The 18,747-nt window shown below is 33.2% G+C and overlaps 1 protein-coding gene across 1 annotated transcript; it reads left to right on the forward strand.

The window, feature by feature from the left end:
* Positions 1-12,923: 12,923 nt before the first annotated feature.
* On the forward strand, positions 12,924-17,016 carry LOC150035632 (23 kDa jasmonate-induced protein-like). Its single transcript, XM_090314498.1, has 2 exons — positions 12,924-13,530; positions 16,700-17,016. Exons 1-2 carry the CDS (start codon positions 13,051-13,053, stop codon positions 16,883-16,885), a joined length of 666 nt encoding a protein of 221 aa, XP_090170624.1. The 5' UTR covers positions 12,924-13,050; the 3' UTR covers positions 16,886-17,016.
* Positions 17,017-18,747: the final 1,731 nt, after the last annotated feature.

The raw sequence follows: 18,747 nt of genomic DNA on the forward strand, positions 1-18,747 counted from the left end.
GTCCAGGACATGTTCACGAACAGAGGCCCCCTTTTTCATGTGACAGTTGTAAACATACTTGATAGTATCATGCCTTAGGGAGAAGGACTATTGTCGGAACATACCTCGTTGAGATTCCATAATCTCCTTCATAGTACCTATATCCTCATGTTTTTTCGCCAAGACATCAGATATGTTGGCGAGGATATAATCACGAGCTTTATCATTCATCCTGATCCATCTACCGTACGCATCCTAAATAGTTCAGTTTGCATTAGAGATTGGAACGAGAAGAGAATCCTTTGTTACGACGAATCGTAAATTGTCTATCACCAGTATAGTATTCAAATTTGATTTCAAGGTTGCATAATTATCCCCTATCATTTTATCATACACCAATAATTGTACTAGTGAACTCGTCATTCTGAAAAATATAAACATATTTTATAAGTAAATTTCTTTTAAACCCAATCAAATTTTAGCAAAGTAATAATATACCTAAGATTACTTTTACATCGATACTGCAGCAAGACATTCTTGACTAAATACTATCTCCAGAATAACTCATATTCCGATAATCATTCAACTACCATTTTCGGTCAGAAATTACTAACTCTTTAGTAATCCTATAAGTGTAATCCTCTGTTTTCAGACTTCAAAAGTCTGATCCCAACGATGCTCCTGAAGTTGGAAAGTCAAAGCTAAAACCGACTTTAGAAATCCTATACATTTCTAGAGTTTGAGTTGTTCTGAATCCTATGTTAAAACTCTCCGTGGGGATAGACATCATTAAACGTCTAGTGAGGCCGACTTAAAGATGACAAGCAAGTGCAACATTAAAATCTCATGGTTTAAACCAACAGAAGATACCGTAGGATATGTTGACACATATTCTTCATCTACTTACTATGAACTACTTCCCCTATTCACTTTGGTCTTGATCTATGACGAACACTTTCTGTATGCAGGTCACTCCCAGGGTGACATGAAGTGCTGCACGGATCTCACGGCAGGAATTATGTAGGGACATGATAATTTAAATCAATATATCATATATCTAATTTTCCAGTGAACAACTTTCCTTCATTCACCATTATCAATTCACGTAAACACTTTCCGTATGGAGGTCACTCCCAGGGTGACACGAAGTATGACCTGAACCTTTCGGTGTGAACATCTTGAGAATCTGAAAATTTTAAAATCGAAACATCATATTTGATTTTAAAGTAAACAACTTCCCCCATTCACCAAAATCTCAATTCATGTAAACATTTTCCGTATAGAGGTCACTCCCAGGGTGACACAAAGTGCCACGTGAATTTTTTACTGTGAACTCATAGGGACGTGAGAGCTAGAAATAATCATATCATATATGTTTATTAATCTCCAACTAAATCATTCTAACATATCATATATGTTATTTGATTTTCATTGAAGTGTTCTAATAGCATATCATAAATGTTAATAAACTCGCACTGAAGTATTCTAATGCTTAAACGGGGTATTCGTTTTTTAGGCTTGTTTCAGGTAATTAAATAACCAAAATCTAGGTGTTTATCTAAGTATAACGTTTATAATTGGATTTAACTTACGATGTCTAGGTGATAAACCAGTTTTAAAATCTCACATCGCTCACATATTGCTAATAAAACCAGTTAACAACGCTCAATAATTCGGCCGTAATCCCCAGGTAGAAGGTGTTCCGTAGACTTTCAATTGAAATACCTCCAGCCATCAACAGGATTGGGGAGTTGGGAACTCAGCTATACAAGATGGAATTCACTCCTTCCTCGAAGCAAGGGTAAGTAGATAGATTACTCTCTTAAGGGCTGATTCTAAGGCTTGAACGATATGGCACCACACACTTTCCCATGGCCTGAGAGGTATTCACTCATAGTAGGACTATGATGTATTGTTCATCAGATGAATCAGTGGTACTTGAGGAGTTAGATATAACTATAGGGGCAAAATGGTAAATTAGTCCAGCTTTACTTACGAGCGATCTGTGAAGGGTTATCGTACTGTTAATTGGTTATATCCAATGGACATAGAAATATATCTGTAGTGAGAAAAGTGTAGTTGTCGGTCTTTAGTGGAGTGCCCGACAGTTAATGAATGGTGGATTTCGTGATTAAAGAGTTTAGTCAGTTATTCACTTATCTTTGGAGCTTCAAGCTAGAGGTCCATAAGGTCTCCTTGGTAGTTCAATGGATTGAAATTAAGAATCAGTTTTTGGGTTACTTTGAAGTGATCAAATTAACAAGAGGGAATTTGATTATATATGATATAATTAAATTGGTTCAATTATATGTGATATAATTGATTTGATGTATAATATATTAATTGGAGGAATTTAATATAAATATGATTTATATTAAATAAAGGAGAAAAAGAACTATGGTTTAAATATTACATATGATGTGATATTAAAACTATAGGTTATAAATATAATATGATAAATTAGTTATTATATTTATTTATAATTAAACAATTATATGATAATTGTGGTTGGTTATTTTCTCCATTAATCATGAAAGTGAGAGGTTATTTTCAGTTTTTAATAATTGAAGGATAAAAATGAAAAAAAAGTTTTTTTTTTTATTTTACAAATCGATCGATGCATTTAGTGAATTACTAATTGTTTACTTACGAGAGACTACACGATAACCCTCTAGCGAGAGACTAAACGATCGTGTAAAGTGAGAGATTAAACGATCGTGTATAGCGAGAGATTTACTAAACGTTTTGTATATGATCTAGCAAGATTTACTAAGCAATCATGTAAACGATTAAGCGAGAGACTTAAAAATCGAGCAAGATTTGCTAAGCGATTGGCTAGGCGATTCTCATGAAAGCGAGATTTACTAAACGATCAAGTACTCACAGTTATGGGATAGACAGAACCATTATCCTATTTACTTGATCGTGTAGTTCAGTCGTTTGCTTCCTCCTTCCCTTTACCAAATTCACATAGGGCCCACACCTCCTGGATTCTCACTCCGAGAATATCAAGTTTGCAGAGTGGTTGTGTCGAAGGGTTCTTGTTCGAGGAGCAGACTGTTTGTGATCTGAGCGACAACAAGAGATTGGCTAGACGATTATAACGACAGAGAGAGGTTGTTGTTCCATTGCTCACGAGAGCGAGAGATTGTTGTCCAATTGTTCATGAGAGCGAGAGATTTACTGAAGAAGAGTTCTTCAAAGGTATGTCTCTCAATTCCATTTGTATTTGATTACTTAAGCATGTTGTAATTTTGTATAAGATGCATAACTGTTCTTGTATGTTTGTGAATGCATTTAATTCTTTCACAATGGGCTTGGAATGATCTTGCTTCCACTCACGGGTTCTCTTGAATAAGAGTTCCTTCAAATTCATCATAGTAAAATCTGGCATATGGTTTTCTTTTTATAATAACTCATGTTCTAAAACATTGGAAATTAAATATTTCAAAGAAACTCATGTTTAAAAAACTTATGCTAGATAAAACATTCATTCAATCATAAACTATGCACTAAAGTACTTTGAGTACATCATTCATAAGTATGCATAGAAAATATTTTAAGAAACTCCTTTTAGAAAACATTGTCACTCACTGTCTTAAGCTAGCTTCCTAGAGGTCAATAGGCCTTTCCAACCTCCATTTGGCCTGAAGTATAAATAGAGAACCTTGGGTTAACAATGCTTGCTCACCTTGAGCTTAAATAACTTAGCTAACTTAGCCTTATAAGTCAATTTTCCCTTTCATATTTAAGCGATCCTATGTTCTTTTTAAGGTCATCATTAACGTGTCTTAGTGAGTTAATGTCCATAATATCGACTAAGGGTTTTAACACTTCCTTACCAACACCAAATCCAAGACTCTATCAAAACAAGACTCACGGCACCATAGGCACACCAATGGGCTAGATGGCGCATGTTGACATTGTGAGTGGGCACTATGTCAAGCACATTGGGCCTTCAGGCATGCTCACTGAGCTGTTGGATGGCCTTTCGTGGGCAGCAGACATGCGTGCAGGTGCTGGGGTGGGAGGCACGCTCGATATTAACGCGTGCAGCTGGGTTTCAGAGGCGCGCGTGGTCACCAGGCGAATTGTTAGCTGATCGTCTAGTGGCGTGTGTATGTGATAGGTGCGCGTGATAGGCATTCTCCTGGGGTGATCGCCTGCCCCCTTCCGCCTAGTCCACCTGCTTGTTTGTTCAACTCGTGCAGCTGCTTGCTTATTCATCCAAAACTTTGTTGCAAGAACACTTATAACTCAAAATCTATTTATCAACACTCAAAACTTCCTTCTATGAACTTCTTACACATCCTTTAAACTATCTTACCTCAAAATTTGAGCTTCTAATTTCTCTTGATAAGCTAAAAACTCATCAATCTTCCCAGCTTGCTTCAGATAATTTTGAGATTAGAACACTCTTCAATTCCTTCAAGATTTTACCATCAATCTGTGGGAATTTCTTCTCAGCAGCCCTAGGTTGTCTTCCTCACACTTCACATTGGCTGCAACCTCTATTCTTAGGCATGAGCAAAATGGCAAAACCGTTTCCTTCTTCCCAGCCTCTATTTATACTTGCTCTTGCATGGCTTCTTTGCATAATTAAGTGACACCTCATGCCACTAACTCTTGTCTTAAGCTCCTAATTGTGTCATCTAGTCACTAATTAAGTTTAACAAATTTATTTCCTTAGCATATCAATGCCTAGAATGGCTTAACTTCACGCCTCAAATCTCACGACCATAACTCACTTCCATCACCCAAGCTAACCTTCATGCCAGCGCCTACCACATCAACTTCCTCGCTTAAGATTTCCTTCACGTCTAGGCCTCCTCTTGCATGCTTCTCTTTCGCAAGCCTCACATCAACCTCATCCACCAAGCTCACCGCCTACCTATACCTACACCAAGCATCCACACCTAGTTTATTCAATCTAAAGCCTTCTCAAAATTTGGGCTAAGTGTTAGGAATACTTTTTAGACCCAAGAGCTTTCTTTTCTAACACTTAAAGAGTATTTTTCAACTACTACTTGATTCTTTCTCTTTTTTGGGAGCTTAAACACTTAGGAAAATTCTTTCTTTCACTACTTCCTCTTTAAACAAATAAAGACTGCCTTCATAAGCATACTTTAGAACACTTACAACAACAACAATAACAACAATTATGAATTTCGAGCATGTTATTTAGGGAGTTAAGTTCTAGGGTTTACATTCATGAACATGTCATATTCAATATGGTGAACAAAGTTAAATTGACGACATGGTGGTGTGTCGTACTTTATACCATTCAGATCATTAATGACATTCCCATTCATATAACGAAGAAATCCTACTTCAACACCACCCATTGTAGTTATGATCTAAAATTTAATAATTTTCAAATACATCATAAGTGTTTGATAAAAATCACACGGAAATTCAGTACAATTATGCTATAAAGTATATAACATTGACAACTATCGCCAAATCTATCTTATAAATACATCACACAAATGGGAAACAAGTCTAAAAAAGTTTGATACAAATCATTCGTTAGCTCATGGTTGAACACTATGACTCTAGTGTCATTCCAGTTTGCAGGATACTTATGCCCATAAGTTATATTATTGTGTCTTCTCCATGCTCGAACCATGAGCTCGTGTACTAATTGTTAACTCTTTTATAAACATTACATCTCATTCCTCTATTCCGAATATGAGTTATCAGGTTTTTGTGACTCTCGTCAGGTAAAAGTAGTAGTAAAACAGTCTATCTCTCGTAACTATCTATAAATTTCCCTTCCCATATAAGTTCCTGGAAATGGTTATCCAGTACAATTAGGTGCTTGACAATATGTACTAAGTCTAATTCGTAGCCTGCATTGACTTTTATTTTATATAAATCTCCAATCATTTTCTTCACTTATTTTTTTCAGCTTGTGTCCTAGCTAATTTTGGTGTCTTTATCAACCTGGGTATTTTTTCTGTAAAACAATGCATAAACAAATAATTAAGAACCAAATATCACGAAGGATAAATATCACGAAATGTTTGACATTTGGAGTTAAGGCTTAGAGTTTGAAATTTGAATTTGAGGTTTAAGGTTTGAAACTTGAATTTAAGGTGTAAGGTATGAAGTTTAAATTTAGGGTTTATGGTTTGAAGTTCAAATTCAAGGTTTTAGAGTTTGCAGTTTAAATTTAGGGTATTTTAGGTTTTAGGGTTTGAAATTTAAATTTAGGGCTTTTTTAAGTTTTAGGGTTTCAAATTTGATTTAGAGTTTAAGGTTTGAAGTTCGAATTTAGGATTCTAGCGTTTGAAATTTGAATTTAGAGTTTAGGTTTAGGATTTGAAATTTAAATTTTGAGTTTAGAGTTTGACGTTTGAATTTAGTGTTTTGGGGTTTGACGTTTGAATTTAGTGTTTTGGGGTTTGGGGTTTGAAGTTTGAATTAAGGGTTTTATGGTTTAGGGTGTTTGAAGTTTGAATTTGGTGTTTAAAGTTTAAATTTAGGGTTTTACGATTTGAAATTTGAATTCATGGCTTATGGCTATATATATATATCATTTGCATTACTATCATGTATACAGAGTAAAAACAACAAAATCTATACATTTTAACTGTGTCATTGGTTAAAAAAAACATAGTTTTTCTTCATTAAAGAAATATCTTGGGGCCTAAAAAATAACATTAAGATAAACTACATTTAAAATACACTTGAGGTCTTATTTTTCTTTTATTGAAACCAATATTGTACGTTTTATTTGATTTCTTTTCCTCACAATTACAAAACACAAATATATTATCAAAGGGAACTATTTATTTTATTCCAATAAAATGATTGAATAAAAATCTAGTTATTCTTTAATTTAATTAAATACAATAGAAACTCAATCCCTAATCGATGCTTTGTTCGAAAAAAATAAAAAAAATACACTATCATTGGCACTTTGTTTCTAAATATATATTTGATTGTCATGTAATGAGAGAACAAGAGGTTATGAGAAAAAGAATAGATTTATCTGTATGTACCGTTAGTCATTGTGCAACTAAGATATGAAATTTTTTAAAATTTATTGTATACATGATAATTAATTTTGTCTATTTAGTTTGAAATTTGAATTTTTTTCATCTTTGAATCAAATTGATTTATATCTATTAGATATTATAATTAAATTTATCTTCACTCACTAGTTTAAATTTTTTGGATTAATTAGTAATTTAAGATGATATCAGAACAGATCATTCAAGAGATCCTGTGCTCAAGCTCTCCCACCTTATCTCATGTAAACTCCCATACTTTCTTTACAATAAAGTCACATTTATCCAAGTACATCTTTAAAATTTGGTTTTTTCATATTATTAAACTCAGGCATTTGAAGTACAATAATTCACAACATTAATTATCACGTATTTTCAAGCAAGAATACACATAATATAAAGAATAAAAGATTCATAAGTATTATGAGGAACTTACCTAAAAGTACAATAAATCAATCATTTTCTTTTCTCATTGTAAAAATGCAATCAATCAACCATTCAACAAAATCACAAATAATGTTTTTAAACTCTAAACTCTAAATCTAAAAATAAAATAAAATAAAAACATACATGCTTTCAATATAAAGCAAATTGATGAGATAATTCAAAGCAAAGTTTAAATAAACAAAATTTTATATATAATATTCAAGAGAAAAAAAAAAAGAATCGAAGTGTATGGAACCTAACAAAAGGTAAATCACAAACTAACCTATTAAGTCCATATAGAGTTTTAAAATATAAGATCTTCATCTAACAAAAAAAAAAAAGTTATACGTGCATTGAATCCATAGAAAAATAATAACATAATTTAAAACACATTTTAAAAGATTTCTAATATTATATTTTAAAATTATATTTAAAAAATCTAGACAAAACTGTATTTTTGAAAAATCTAAATAAAAATATAGAAAAGCATACATGTATTTACATAAAAGATATATATACAATAATTTTTTTAACAAAAAAAAAATGCATGTAAGATTTTATACTAAACAAAGTAAATATACCTTTCTTTCAATCTATGATTGAGGACAAATAGAAGAAGATTGAGATATAACTGTTGTATAAGATGAAAAATTGTTAGAGTGAGTCTTGATCTTGTAGACCCACTTGTAATCAATGGATTTTTTACCAAGGGTAAATCAACATAGTCCCATGTGTGCATCTTGTCTAGAGCCTGAAGTTCTTCTCTCATAGCTTGCTGCCATAGAGGATTATTATTTGCCGCATGAAAAGAGGTAGGTTCAACCAAGGAACTAATAGTAGAAAAATAGTGAAAATCTCAGAGATGAGTAGGAGGTGTCCTTACCCTAGTGGAACGTCGAACAGGAGAAGCAGGGTCATGAATAGGTTCAGTTTCCATAGGTGAGACAGAAGGATGATCACGATCAATAGAGATTGGCACAGATTGCTCAAACTTAGATTCAGAGGAGGATACAAATGAAGGGAAAAGATCAAAAGCATCGTCATAGGGAAGAGAACTCAAGAGAGAATCATGAAAGGTCAAGAGGCTAAAGAACATAGTGTGCTTCCAAAAGGTGACATGCCGAGAGATGCGCAATCTGTTAGAAAGAGAATCCTAACAACGAAAACCTTTGTGTTCAGTTCCGTAGCCAAAGAAGCAACAGAGACACATATGCGGTTCTAATTTGGTATGTTCATGGGGGTAAAGAAATACAAAACATGCTCAACCAAAGACCTTGAGGTTAGAGTAATCAGGAGAAGTACCATATAAGCATTCAAACAAATAAGCATTTTAAAGAACAAATGAAGGAAGGCAACTGATTGTGTAGAAAAAGGTAAGAGCGACTTCAGCCCAAAATTTTGCAGGGTAGGAGGCAGACAAAAGTTGGGCCCATACAGAGTCCAAAATGTGACGATGTTTTCATTCCGCTCACCCATTGTTGGGTGAAAAAGAAAAGGAGACTGGAGTCCTTATATTCCAAGGTATTATCTATACACAGAACCTTGATTGTGCGAGAGAACTGAATGTGAACTATATTAGCAAAATCAATATATATTTGAGATATGGAAGAGCAATGTTTAAGAAAATATATCTAGATAAACTAAAAGTAATCTATTAAGGTTGATGCCTTAAATCTCGTAGGGTCCTATAGTTTGTAAACTTGTTGAACAAACTCATTATTTATTTAATAAAATATTTGATATTTTATTCTTTGTCTATAAAATATATGATATTTTAGTTGCATTGACTACAAACCAATAAACTAACATCTAATTTTATCTTTGTAACTTGAACATGTATGTAGAGACATACAGGTGGATCATGTTTAAGTGATAACCTAAATTATTTGTAGTAGATGGATAAAGTTGGGTACCTTATCCTGGTGACTCTATGAGTATGGCCTGCTTTGTAGGTGTTACAATTGTTGTAAAGTGCTACAAATGATCTTATCCTGATCATTCATGTATGGACATCCGAGTGGGGATATTCTATACAAAGGAATTTGTATAAGACTGGACCACAAAATGTTTAGTATCATTATATAATATCGTTCATAACAGAGACTTACATTTCACCAGGATGACCATAGGTAATATAACCTGAATCTTGAGTGAGTTGTGAACTCCTGCCTATGAGGGTGATCCCTTGGTTTATATGGAAGAGAGTGACCAAATCACCGATTCAACAAGCCTACCATTTTGGGGATTCGCCTGATTGGGGAGTTGGAAACACAGCTACACTAGATGGAATTCATTCCTTCCCCGAGATAGGGGTAAGTAAATAAATTGCTCTCTTAAAAACTGATTTCGGGTCATGAACAATGTGATGCCACACCCTCTTCTGATCCGAGAGGGGTTTAGTCATAGTTGGACAATGATTTATTGTTCATTAAAGGAATCAGTGGTACTTAAGAAGTTAGATGAAACTACAGGGACAAAACGGTAATTTAGAGATAGAAACAGGTCCCTAAATATTAGAATGAACTAAGTCAAAGGTCGATCACTTATAGAACTGACTGGAAAAAAGATAATGCAGGTTGTTTTGCAAGTTTACAATTTAAACAGTCAAAAATACAAATTTGGAGAAATTATTCAAATTGTTACTAGAGATTAAATGACAGAATTTTTTGGAAGAAGCATGACCGAGACAAAGATGCCACTGATATATAACAGAGTCAGTGATAGCAACAGAAATAAAACAAACAGGAAGCTGAAGCGATGTGAGTTCAAAAAATCTTCCCAGTTTGTAACCTGTACCAATTATCTTTCCCGTTTGCAGATTCTGAACATGACACCCAGTAAAAGAAAAAGACACAATTAAACCAAGACAAGGTTAAAGGTCAGATTTGAAACACAAGTATTGGAAAGCTACAACTTGAAAGTGTCAATGGAGCCAACATGGGATATGGTCATACAACTGCCATCAGCAACATAAATGGGAGGAAGAGATTTTGCAGGAGTGCGTGTAGTTAGAAGAGAAAAATCAAACGCCATATGGTTGCTATGAGTGGAATCAAGAAGCCACCTATTACTTGGGGAGACTGCAAGTGCGAAGGAATTAAATGAAATCACCTGTTTAAGCAAGTCTTTTAAGTCACTCATTTGAAAATTAGGCGAGTAAGGTTCAGAATCAGCAAAAGAGACAGCAGCAACAGTAAAAGCAGAGCTAGGACCAAGTTTAAACTGTCAAGACTTGGAAGTTGTTAGTAGTGAGTTAAGCCAACAAACTGGAACCAGGTAGACAGGAAATCTCATAAACTCTTGGCATCATCAAACACATCAAACTGAACGTGAATGGCCAGTATAGATGTATTTCTGAGCCAAATGATGATCTGATGGTTTTTACTGTCAAATTCCAATCCTCTAATCGTTAAACGAATTTAGTATCGTTCTTAGTGGATATCTTGACTAGCTGAGGAATATCACCAGTGACAATGTGCCATAATTTACGCCTAATTAGAAAAATCTTCATTTGATGAGCCTAAGTAATGTAATTTATCCCATCAAGAATAGTACTAATGGAGCAAAATACATGATTTTTTTCCATGTGGCTTGGCGGCTTGGGAAGAGAAGAAACTAGCTAAACTGTTTGGCTTGACTGAAAACAGCTCAACGACTTGGCTTTGACTGAATCGGCTCGGCTCAGTTAACACAGATCAGCTCGACTTGGCTTGATAGGATCGACTTAGCTCGGCTTGATAGGACCAGTTCAGCTCAGCTTGATAGGATCAGCTTGGCTCGGCTTAGCAGGATTGGCTAGACTCGGCTTGACAGGATCGACTTGGCTTAGCTTCTAGGATAGACTCTATTCAGTTTGATAGGGTTGGCTCGACTCACTTTGATAGGTCAGCTCGACTCGAGTTAGATCTGAAAGCACACCGGATCTAGAAGCACCGAATCTGGAAGGCTTTACTGGATCTATAATTTCGAATCAGGGTTGGCATGGAGACAGAGGTCTTGACCGGATCTGGAACAGAGGAGCTGGAAGGCTTGTGTATAGAGGAGCTGACTCACACGGAGGCTCATTGAGGAGGAATTCGCACGGACAGGTTGCGTACAGAGTAGGATCGACTCAGGTTGGTTTTGCGTACAAAAGAGGTGTGCGGAGAACATGGGGTTGCATCGAAGCTCACTGGATTTGGAAGCACACGAAAGCGAGCTGACTCGCCGAATCTGAGGAGACGTCCACCAAAAGATTTAAAGTCGAACAGATTTGAAGCAAGGAAAAGTTATGGGAGAAAGGGTCCTGATACCATGTCACAATATGTATTTATCAAAAGTATGTATCAACAAGAAGTGTACATGAGTATAAATACTATACTAACAGTCTAAGAATAGAGCCTACAAGAGCTCTAACCATACTCTAACTATCCTAAAGACTCTCCATCGAAGAGGACTAAGTATACATTCACAAGTATTATCTATAATATAAAAAAAAAATTAATTATAAGTTTGTTCTAATAACTATAAATGTAAACAAAAAAAAAATATCAACATACATTCATGATTAACAACCAAAAACATATAAAAGAAAAAGTACTTTTAAAGTGAAAATGTTGATATTGTTTTATGAGAGTTTCACCTTTAAAATAAAAATGTTGAAGAAAGGCTTGAGAGTGTTTTGAAGGAGTTAATTTGAGTGACTTTTTAGAGAGTTTTGAGGGAGTTTGAGAGAATTTTGAGAAACCACTCGATTTTTGTAAATATTTTCCCCACCGTTCGACTTTTGCAAGTACTTTTCTAATCACATTTTTTTTTAAAGGTATTGTAATTAAAGTGTGGGGTGGGGGAATCGAATCTTTGACCTCGAAGTTAATAGTACAAGTACTATGATTGAACTACGCTCATGTTGGCAATCACCTTCATTTTTATACTTAATCTTTTGGCTGCATAATCAACCTCTTTCTAAATATTAATGTTAACATCAAGAAGTTCAAGACTTGATAAATTTATTGAGAACACAAAATTTAACGTAGAAAAATTCTAAAAATGAGAAAAAAATCACATACTAGAAAAATTTTAGTGTATGAAAAATTATTATAATCACGCAAAAAATTCTCTCCGACTCAGTTATAAGAATACTCTTTCAAAATATTATACCACTCCCATAAATAAGCTATTATACCAAGCTTAAAGTACTTGCTTCTTTTATAGTCTTTGTAGTCCATCACTTTCTTGCACATTACAAATGTAGGACAACTATTATTCTAATATTTTGTCAAAATCCAATACTTTTAAGGAGATATTTTAACCTATTTTTTAAAGTTCAACAATTACAGAGTGAGAGATCAAAAATCAAACTTTTGAGATGGCGAACAATGCTCAATCTATTGAGTTATACTCGAATGGAGAAAAGTATAACTTAATGAATTAATCAAAGGAAAATATAAAAGAGAGCATTGACTAAACTAAACTATATAATTTCATTTAAAAATTATTAAAAGAAAAAAAAAAAGAATGATTTAAGAAATTCCAAGCACACCTAAGTCGTCCCCCTCTCTCAAAGTCGTCGTAGACAAATTCCAAAGGCACAACTACAAGAAGTACTGAAGAATAAATCCAACCAAAACACAGAGAGATTAGAATAACAATGATCCGAAATGTGTATGGGAAAGCAGTGACAGAATCAACCGTAAGGAGGTTGCGAGGACTTTATGGCGCCGGCACGGTCATCAGCCGCGACGACATGGCAGCAGCGGCAATAGCGTTGAAGAACACGCAGGGAAAGGAAGAAGAAGAGAAAGAAGAGTTTAAGTACGCGCAGAGGCTAAGGGTTCGATACGAGCGAGAGTCGGGTGGGTTCACGCAGGGTTGGATCTACAACGCCACCGGCTGCACCATCACGCTTGTGGATTGCCGCGATTGGGGAGGGCGCTTGGTTTCCAACCCTTACCCTCTTCAAATTGAGAATGGGCAATGGGGAATGTTCATCCATAAAAACATTTATTTGGATCCTGCTGGTTCTTCTGGTGGGGTTTTGTATCAAGGATTTAATAACGATGGGATTACTTGCTACTGGTGTATTGCTTGGAATAATCATAACTCCCCACCTACATCTATCCGAACCAGTGTACGTCTTCCTCTTATCAACTTTCAATTTTGTGTCTAATGGATGTTTAAATTTTTTAAATTTTTGTGTTTAGTAAGTCCTCAAGTGATTTAATATTGGATAATTGAAAGTTTAAGTCCGGTTTTGATAACGTTTGGTTTTTGTTTTTTTGTTTTTGAATATTAATTAAGTCTATAAATACTCATTTTACCTATAAATTTCTTATTTTATTATCTATCTTCTATCAATGTTTTAAAAAACTAAGTTGAATTTTGTAAACCAAAAAAAGAAGTTTAAAAAAAACTTTGTTTTTGGAAATTTAGTTAAAAATTCAACTTTTGTACGAAAGAAACATGCAAATCATTATTCTAAGAAAAATGGAGAAAATATGTTTAATTTTCAAAAATAAAAAACATTTGATTATAACCCAACGGTGTCTTAAAGTTTCATTAGACATAAAGTTCAGTTTAATATCTAATAGATCAATTTATTTTTTATTTTTTTTTCCTTAATATATGCACATATTCATGACATATTAGATAAGAAATTCAACCAAAGTGAGATAACTTCATTTACTATTGACTAAAAGGTTTGGATCTTTTTATCCCCAAGTTGAAGTTAAAGAAAAAATAAAATTCAAAGATTAGGTATCAAATTGACACAAACATAACTAAACTACTTGTTATATTATAGTATTTTTGTGTTTAATTTGGTATTATTTTATAAAGATTGTGAAATTAAATATTTACACATTAGGCTTTGTTATTAAAATAATCTGTCAAGAGTTACCGGATGTTTTATATTGGAGGAGCTCAGGGGAACAAAATATATTCTAAAAATATAGTAAAAATTATCAAATTAAATATTTATTTGATTGCGTTGAAGATGCAATTAAAGTCTTAGTCAATAGGAATTGGCATCATTATTATAAATTTTGGGTCATAAATGTGAAGAATTTTGTAATTAACGATTATGGTAGTGCAAAATCCACCAAATTTTGGTAATATAAGATACATTGGCATCTAAAGATTATCGAACATCTTAAAATACCTTATGTAGAGTATCTTGAGAGTTTTAAATGTGTTTCTAAAACATAGTTTTCCAGATATTCATATAAAGGACATCCCATTTTTTCTTTTTTACTCTTCATTTTTTATTATATATATATATATATATATATATATATATATATATATGTAAGAAAATTATTTTAAATGATAAAACTGTTGAAAATACTTATAAATAATAGCAAAATATCATATTCTATTTATGATCGATCGTGATAGACCGTGATAGGCTATCTATGTCTATCATGATGCAGATAGACGCGAATGGTAGTCTATCACGATTTATCGCAGATAAAAAATGAAATTTTCCTATATGTAAATATTTTTATTCCATTTTCTATATTATATCACTCTTCTTTATTTGTATTTTATAATTAAGATAAATATTCTCAGTCATATATATCACTCTTGTTTAGTTATATTATAGTTGTTTTTATTTTTTTATTTTTAAATATATTTAAATTTAAATGTAAATTATTTATTTTATAAAAAATCATATATTAATATAGATTATTTTATTGAGAAAAATAACCTAAAATACATAAACAATATTAATTTTAAAGGAAATTCTAATTAATAAAAAAAGTTATACAAATTCAAATTATACTATATTAATAATGAATTAATGAAAGACATTCTTGAAACATTATATAAATTTAAAATATTTCTATGTAGAAACCCCACGAAACAAACAAAGTTATTCAAATATTCTTATATATATAAAAATATTCATACAAAACAAATATGGTTGGACATCTATAACTCCGAGCATCTAAAGATTTCAGTTGTCTACCATCTCAAAAAATAAAAGGCCTTTTAAGGTACTATGAAAAGCCTTTTAAGCTTACTCTAACGTATACTAACTAATTGGTGTAAAGTTTTGAGAGTATTTTTTTTTTAAACAATTGTTGTCAGAGAGAATTTCAAGTGATTATAATAATTTTTCACATAGTAAAGCTTTTTTTATAATGGGCTAGAGAATTTCTCCAATTTTAGAGTTCTACACAAAATTCTCTTTTTTAGGTTGTTTTGTTCTAATTTTTCTGTTCCTTTTCTGCTGAAGCTGAGGTAGTAATGAAAGATTTTTTTTTTCAATTTTTTCAATTCTATACCTTTTTTATAAAAGGAAAAAATATTATATTAATTTTATGAGAAATGTGTCAAAGTGAATTTAACTCAACAATAATAATTAGCATGACCTTCCATGCTAGAGGTCTAACACAGATACTTCTAATTCTGTAGATAATTAGTATCAGATAGTCTAAATATGTGACAGATATATGTTTGATACGTGATTTGAATTATATGATTTCTTTAAATTTTTTAATTTTCGATATGTGTATCTACTTCTAAAGGGATACATTGGATCATTTTTTTCCCATATTTAAACCCAACCCACAACCCATTTTATTTAAATGTGTATCTTGGAATGATTTTAAAATCATCAACATCACTTTTTTTATTTTTAAAATCACTCGAAAACAATCTTTTAATTACTCAAAATTAATTCAGTTTTCAATTTTATACTTTTTAATGCAATTTTCATATCATCAAAATTAGTTTTGAAGAATTAAACATGTTCCACAATCATTTTGAAAATGATAAAAATGGGTTTGACAATTTTAAAATCATTTCAAACATAAAAGTCCACTTAAATCAAGTAATCCAAAACAAACTAAATTAAAAATGATAAAAACATAAAAAGTTAAAAGAAAAACCCCGAAACATAATTAAATCTCCATTCTTCTCTTCTCTCTCACTATCTAAATCACGATTCACACCACCCTTCATCCTCAATTTCAATCTTCAATCTTCATCCTCTACTTGTTTCCTACCGTTTGCTCTAGTCGTTCAACCACCATTCAATGTTATTGGATTTTTTTTCAAGTTTCACTCTCTTCTTGAATCTATTTTAAAATAAGTATTATAACAATTAATTGGGCATTATCATATATACACAAATGTATCTTCAACTCTTAGTTTTTAGAAATTGGCATATCGTCGTATCGTATCATATCGGTATCTTATATTCGTATCTATGTTTGTACTTCTTAGTTATAGGTTAAAGGTTCAATCTCTCATCCTTACATTTGATTGTACTCAAAATTTTACGATTTATGTAGGTGCACGTAAAGATAGTACGTGATGTTGATTGGGAAGAAAACTGTTGGGAAAATGTTGGTAATGCAATTCATCAAGAGGGCAGTATCTTACATAAGGCTAACCAGGAAGGATTGTATTCAATTATCACAGCCTCCAGTGGCCCTTATGCTTCCTTTGAAGCACTTCTCACTCTTGATGGCCCTTGAAGAACATCTCTCTTTTTCACTCACATATTCACTTTTTCATATCCAAAGCGCTTCAAACAAAATTAAAACTTGAATTTCATATCAATGTATGATTATATTAATCTCATTCTCATCTTCATCTTTTTGGTGAACCCTTTTTGTTGTCAAAAGTATAATGTTTGGTATGCCATTCTAATTTTATTTGCTATTTTCTAATTCACTTAATTAAATGGATTGAATTATATTTGTATGATGATTCTTCTTTTTGTTTCAAATAATTATTTTTGGATTCTCACGTGATTTTTTTTAAACAACAATTTTATAGTTTGATTGTTTCCATCAAATTTAAAATTACACTGAAAAATGAGAAAAGAACTAGGATTAGTTCATATGGTAAACTCATTTTAGTTTTCTTAGGCCGTTACATATAAAAAAATCCTAAATTGTATCAGTTTTCAACCTCAAAAGTTACAATATTCTTGTGCAAATTAATATATTCCATAAAGATTTAGAGTATGTTTAGAATGAATTTTCAAGTGTGTAAAGAACACTAAGATATATAGTGGTTCGACCAGTTTGGTCTACATCCACTTTGAGAACCAGCTTGAATTAATTTATTAATAAGCAATAAAGGAATTTACAAATTACAGATAATCAACGAAATCACCAATCTGTAATTTGAATATCCACTGATATCGAGAGAGATCTACACACAACTCTGAAAATTGAGAACAACCGCTGCAAAACAGCCCAAAACAATGTGTTACCCGCCTCTGACTGGCGAACCATGCGCAGAGCCGCGCGTCTCTCTCGCTGACAAGGGTCCTGAACCAACCGCTGCCGGACGTAGCCACCACGGTGAAACCAAACCGGCAAGACCACGCTCAAACACAACAGATTGAACCGCCGCCCACGCCAGGAACAGATCTGCTACTCCGGTCGGCAACCTTGTGCGGACACCCACGCTGCCTAAACCGGATGCAGCTCTTCTTCATGAACACAGTGTTTTCGTGTCTATCCTAGACGGCAGATGGCGGCTTCAGCTCTCTTCTCTTCAGTGGATACTTCGGCTTTTTACCCCCAAGCGGCTACTATCGAATCCTTCTACCAGCTGCAGCGGCTTCAACACCACACCCAAAAGGCTTCAGCGGCTGCCTCTGTTCTTCAGCAAAAAAGAGACCCATGAAAATTGCCCTATTTTGGAGAAGATAGAGATATTACAAAATTGTCACTGCTCATTATTTACAAGAATGTTATTGGGCCTTTAATTTTTACAAAAATCCAATAAAACCCACTTAAATACCTTGTTATTTTCTACAAATCTCCCTCATAACAATAATATTTAAGTACCAAGCTGATTTTTCAATTTTCCTATCATCCAGATTTAATATCCAGTCCATCTAATAGGTATTTAAACCTATAGGCTGGAAGAACCTTGGTTTCTCAACTGTATGAACCTTGACCAGTTCAACATCTTCCTGGGCCACAACCTCTCTCATAAAATGAAATTTGGCATCGATATGCTTAGACCGTTCGTGATGAGATGAATTCTTCGCAAGATGAATAACACTCTGGCTATCATAACAGACGATAGGAATGAACTCCTGCGACAACAACTCAACAACTATCATTTTCAACCACACTACCTCTTCCACAGCTTCACCCACTGAAATATACTCTGACTCAGTAGTAGACAAGGTAACAACTGACTATAGAGCAACCTTCCAACTGACCACATTACCAAACAAACGAAAAATGTGACCTGATAGAGACATTTTTTTGTCAAGGTCTGCAGCATAATCTGCATATGTGAAGCCTTCCAACAGTGCTAATTTATCACAATCCCTGCTAAAACACAATGATACACTGGCACTACCTTTCAA

The sequence above is a fragment of the Benincasa hispida genome, chromosome 6, assembly GCF_027475165.1.
Source record: "Benincasa hispida cultivar pf3 chromosome 6, pf3_genome.v1.1, whole genome shotgun sequence".
Classification (NCBI taxonomy): domain Eukaryota; kingdom Viridiplantae; phylum Streptophyta; class Magnoliopsida; order Cucurbitales; family Cucurbitaceae; genus Benincasa; species Benincasa hispida.

What these genes read in the sequence shown, in the direction of transcription:
- LOC150035632 (XM_090314498.1), top strand. Translation starts at nt 13,051, where the DNA reads ATGATCCGAAATGTGTATGGGAAAGCAGTGACAGAATCAACCGTAAGG. An exon ending in CTACATCTATCCGAACCAGT is followed by an intron (nt 13,531 to 16,699) that starts GTACGTCTTCCT and finishes CGATTTATGTAG; the next exon opens with GTGCACGTAAAGATAGTACG.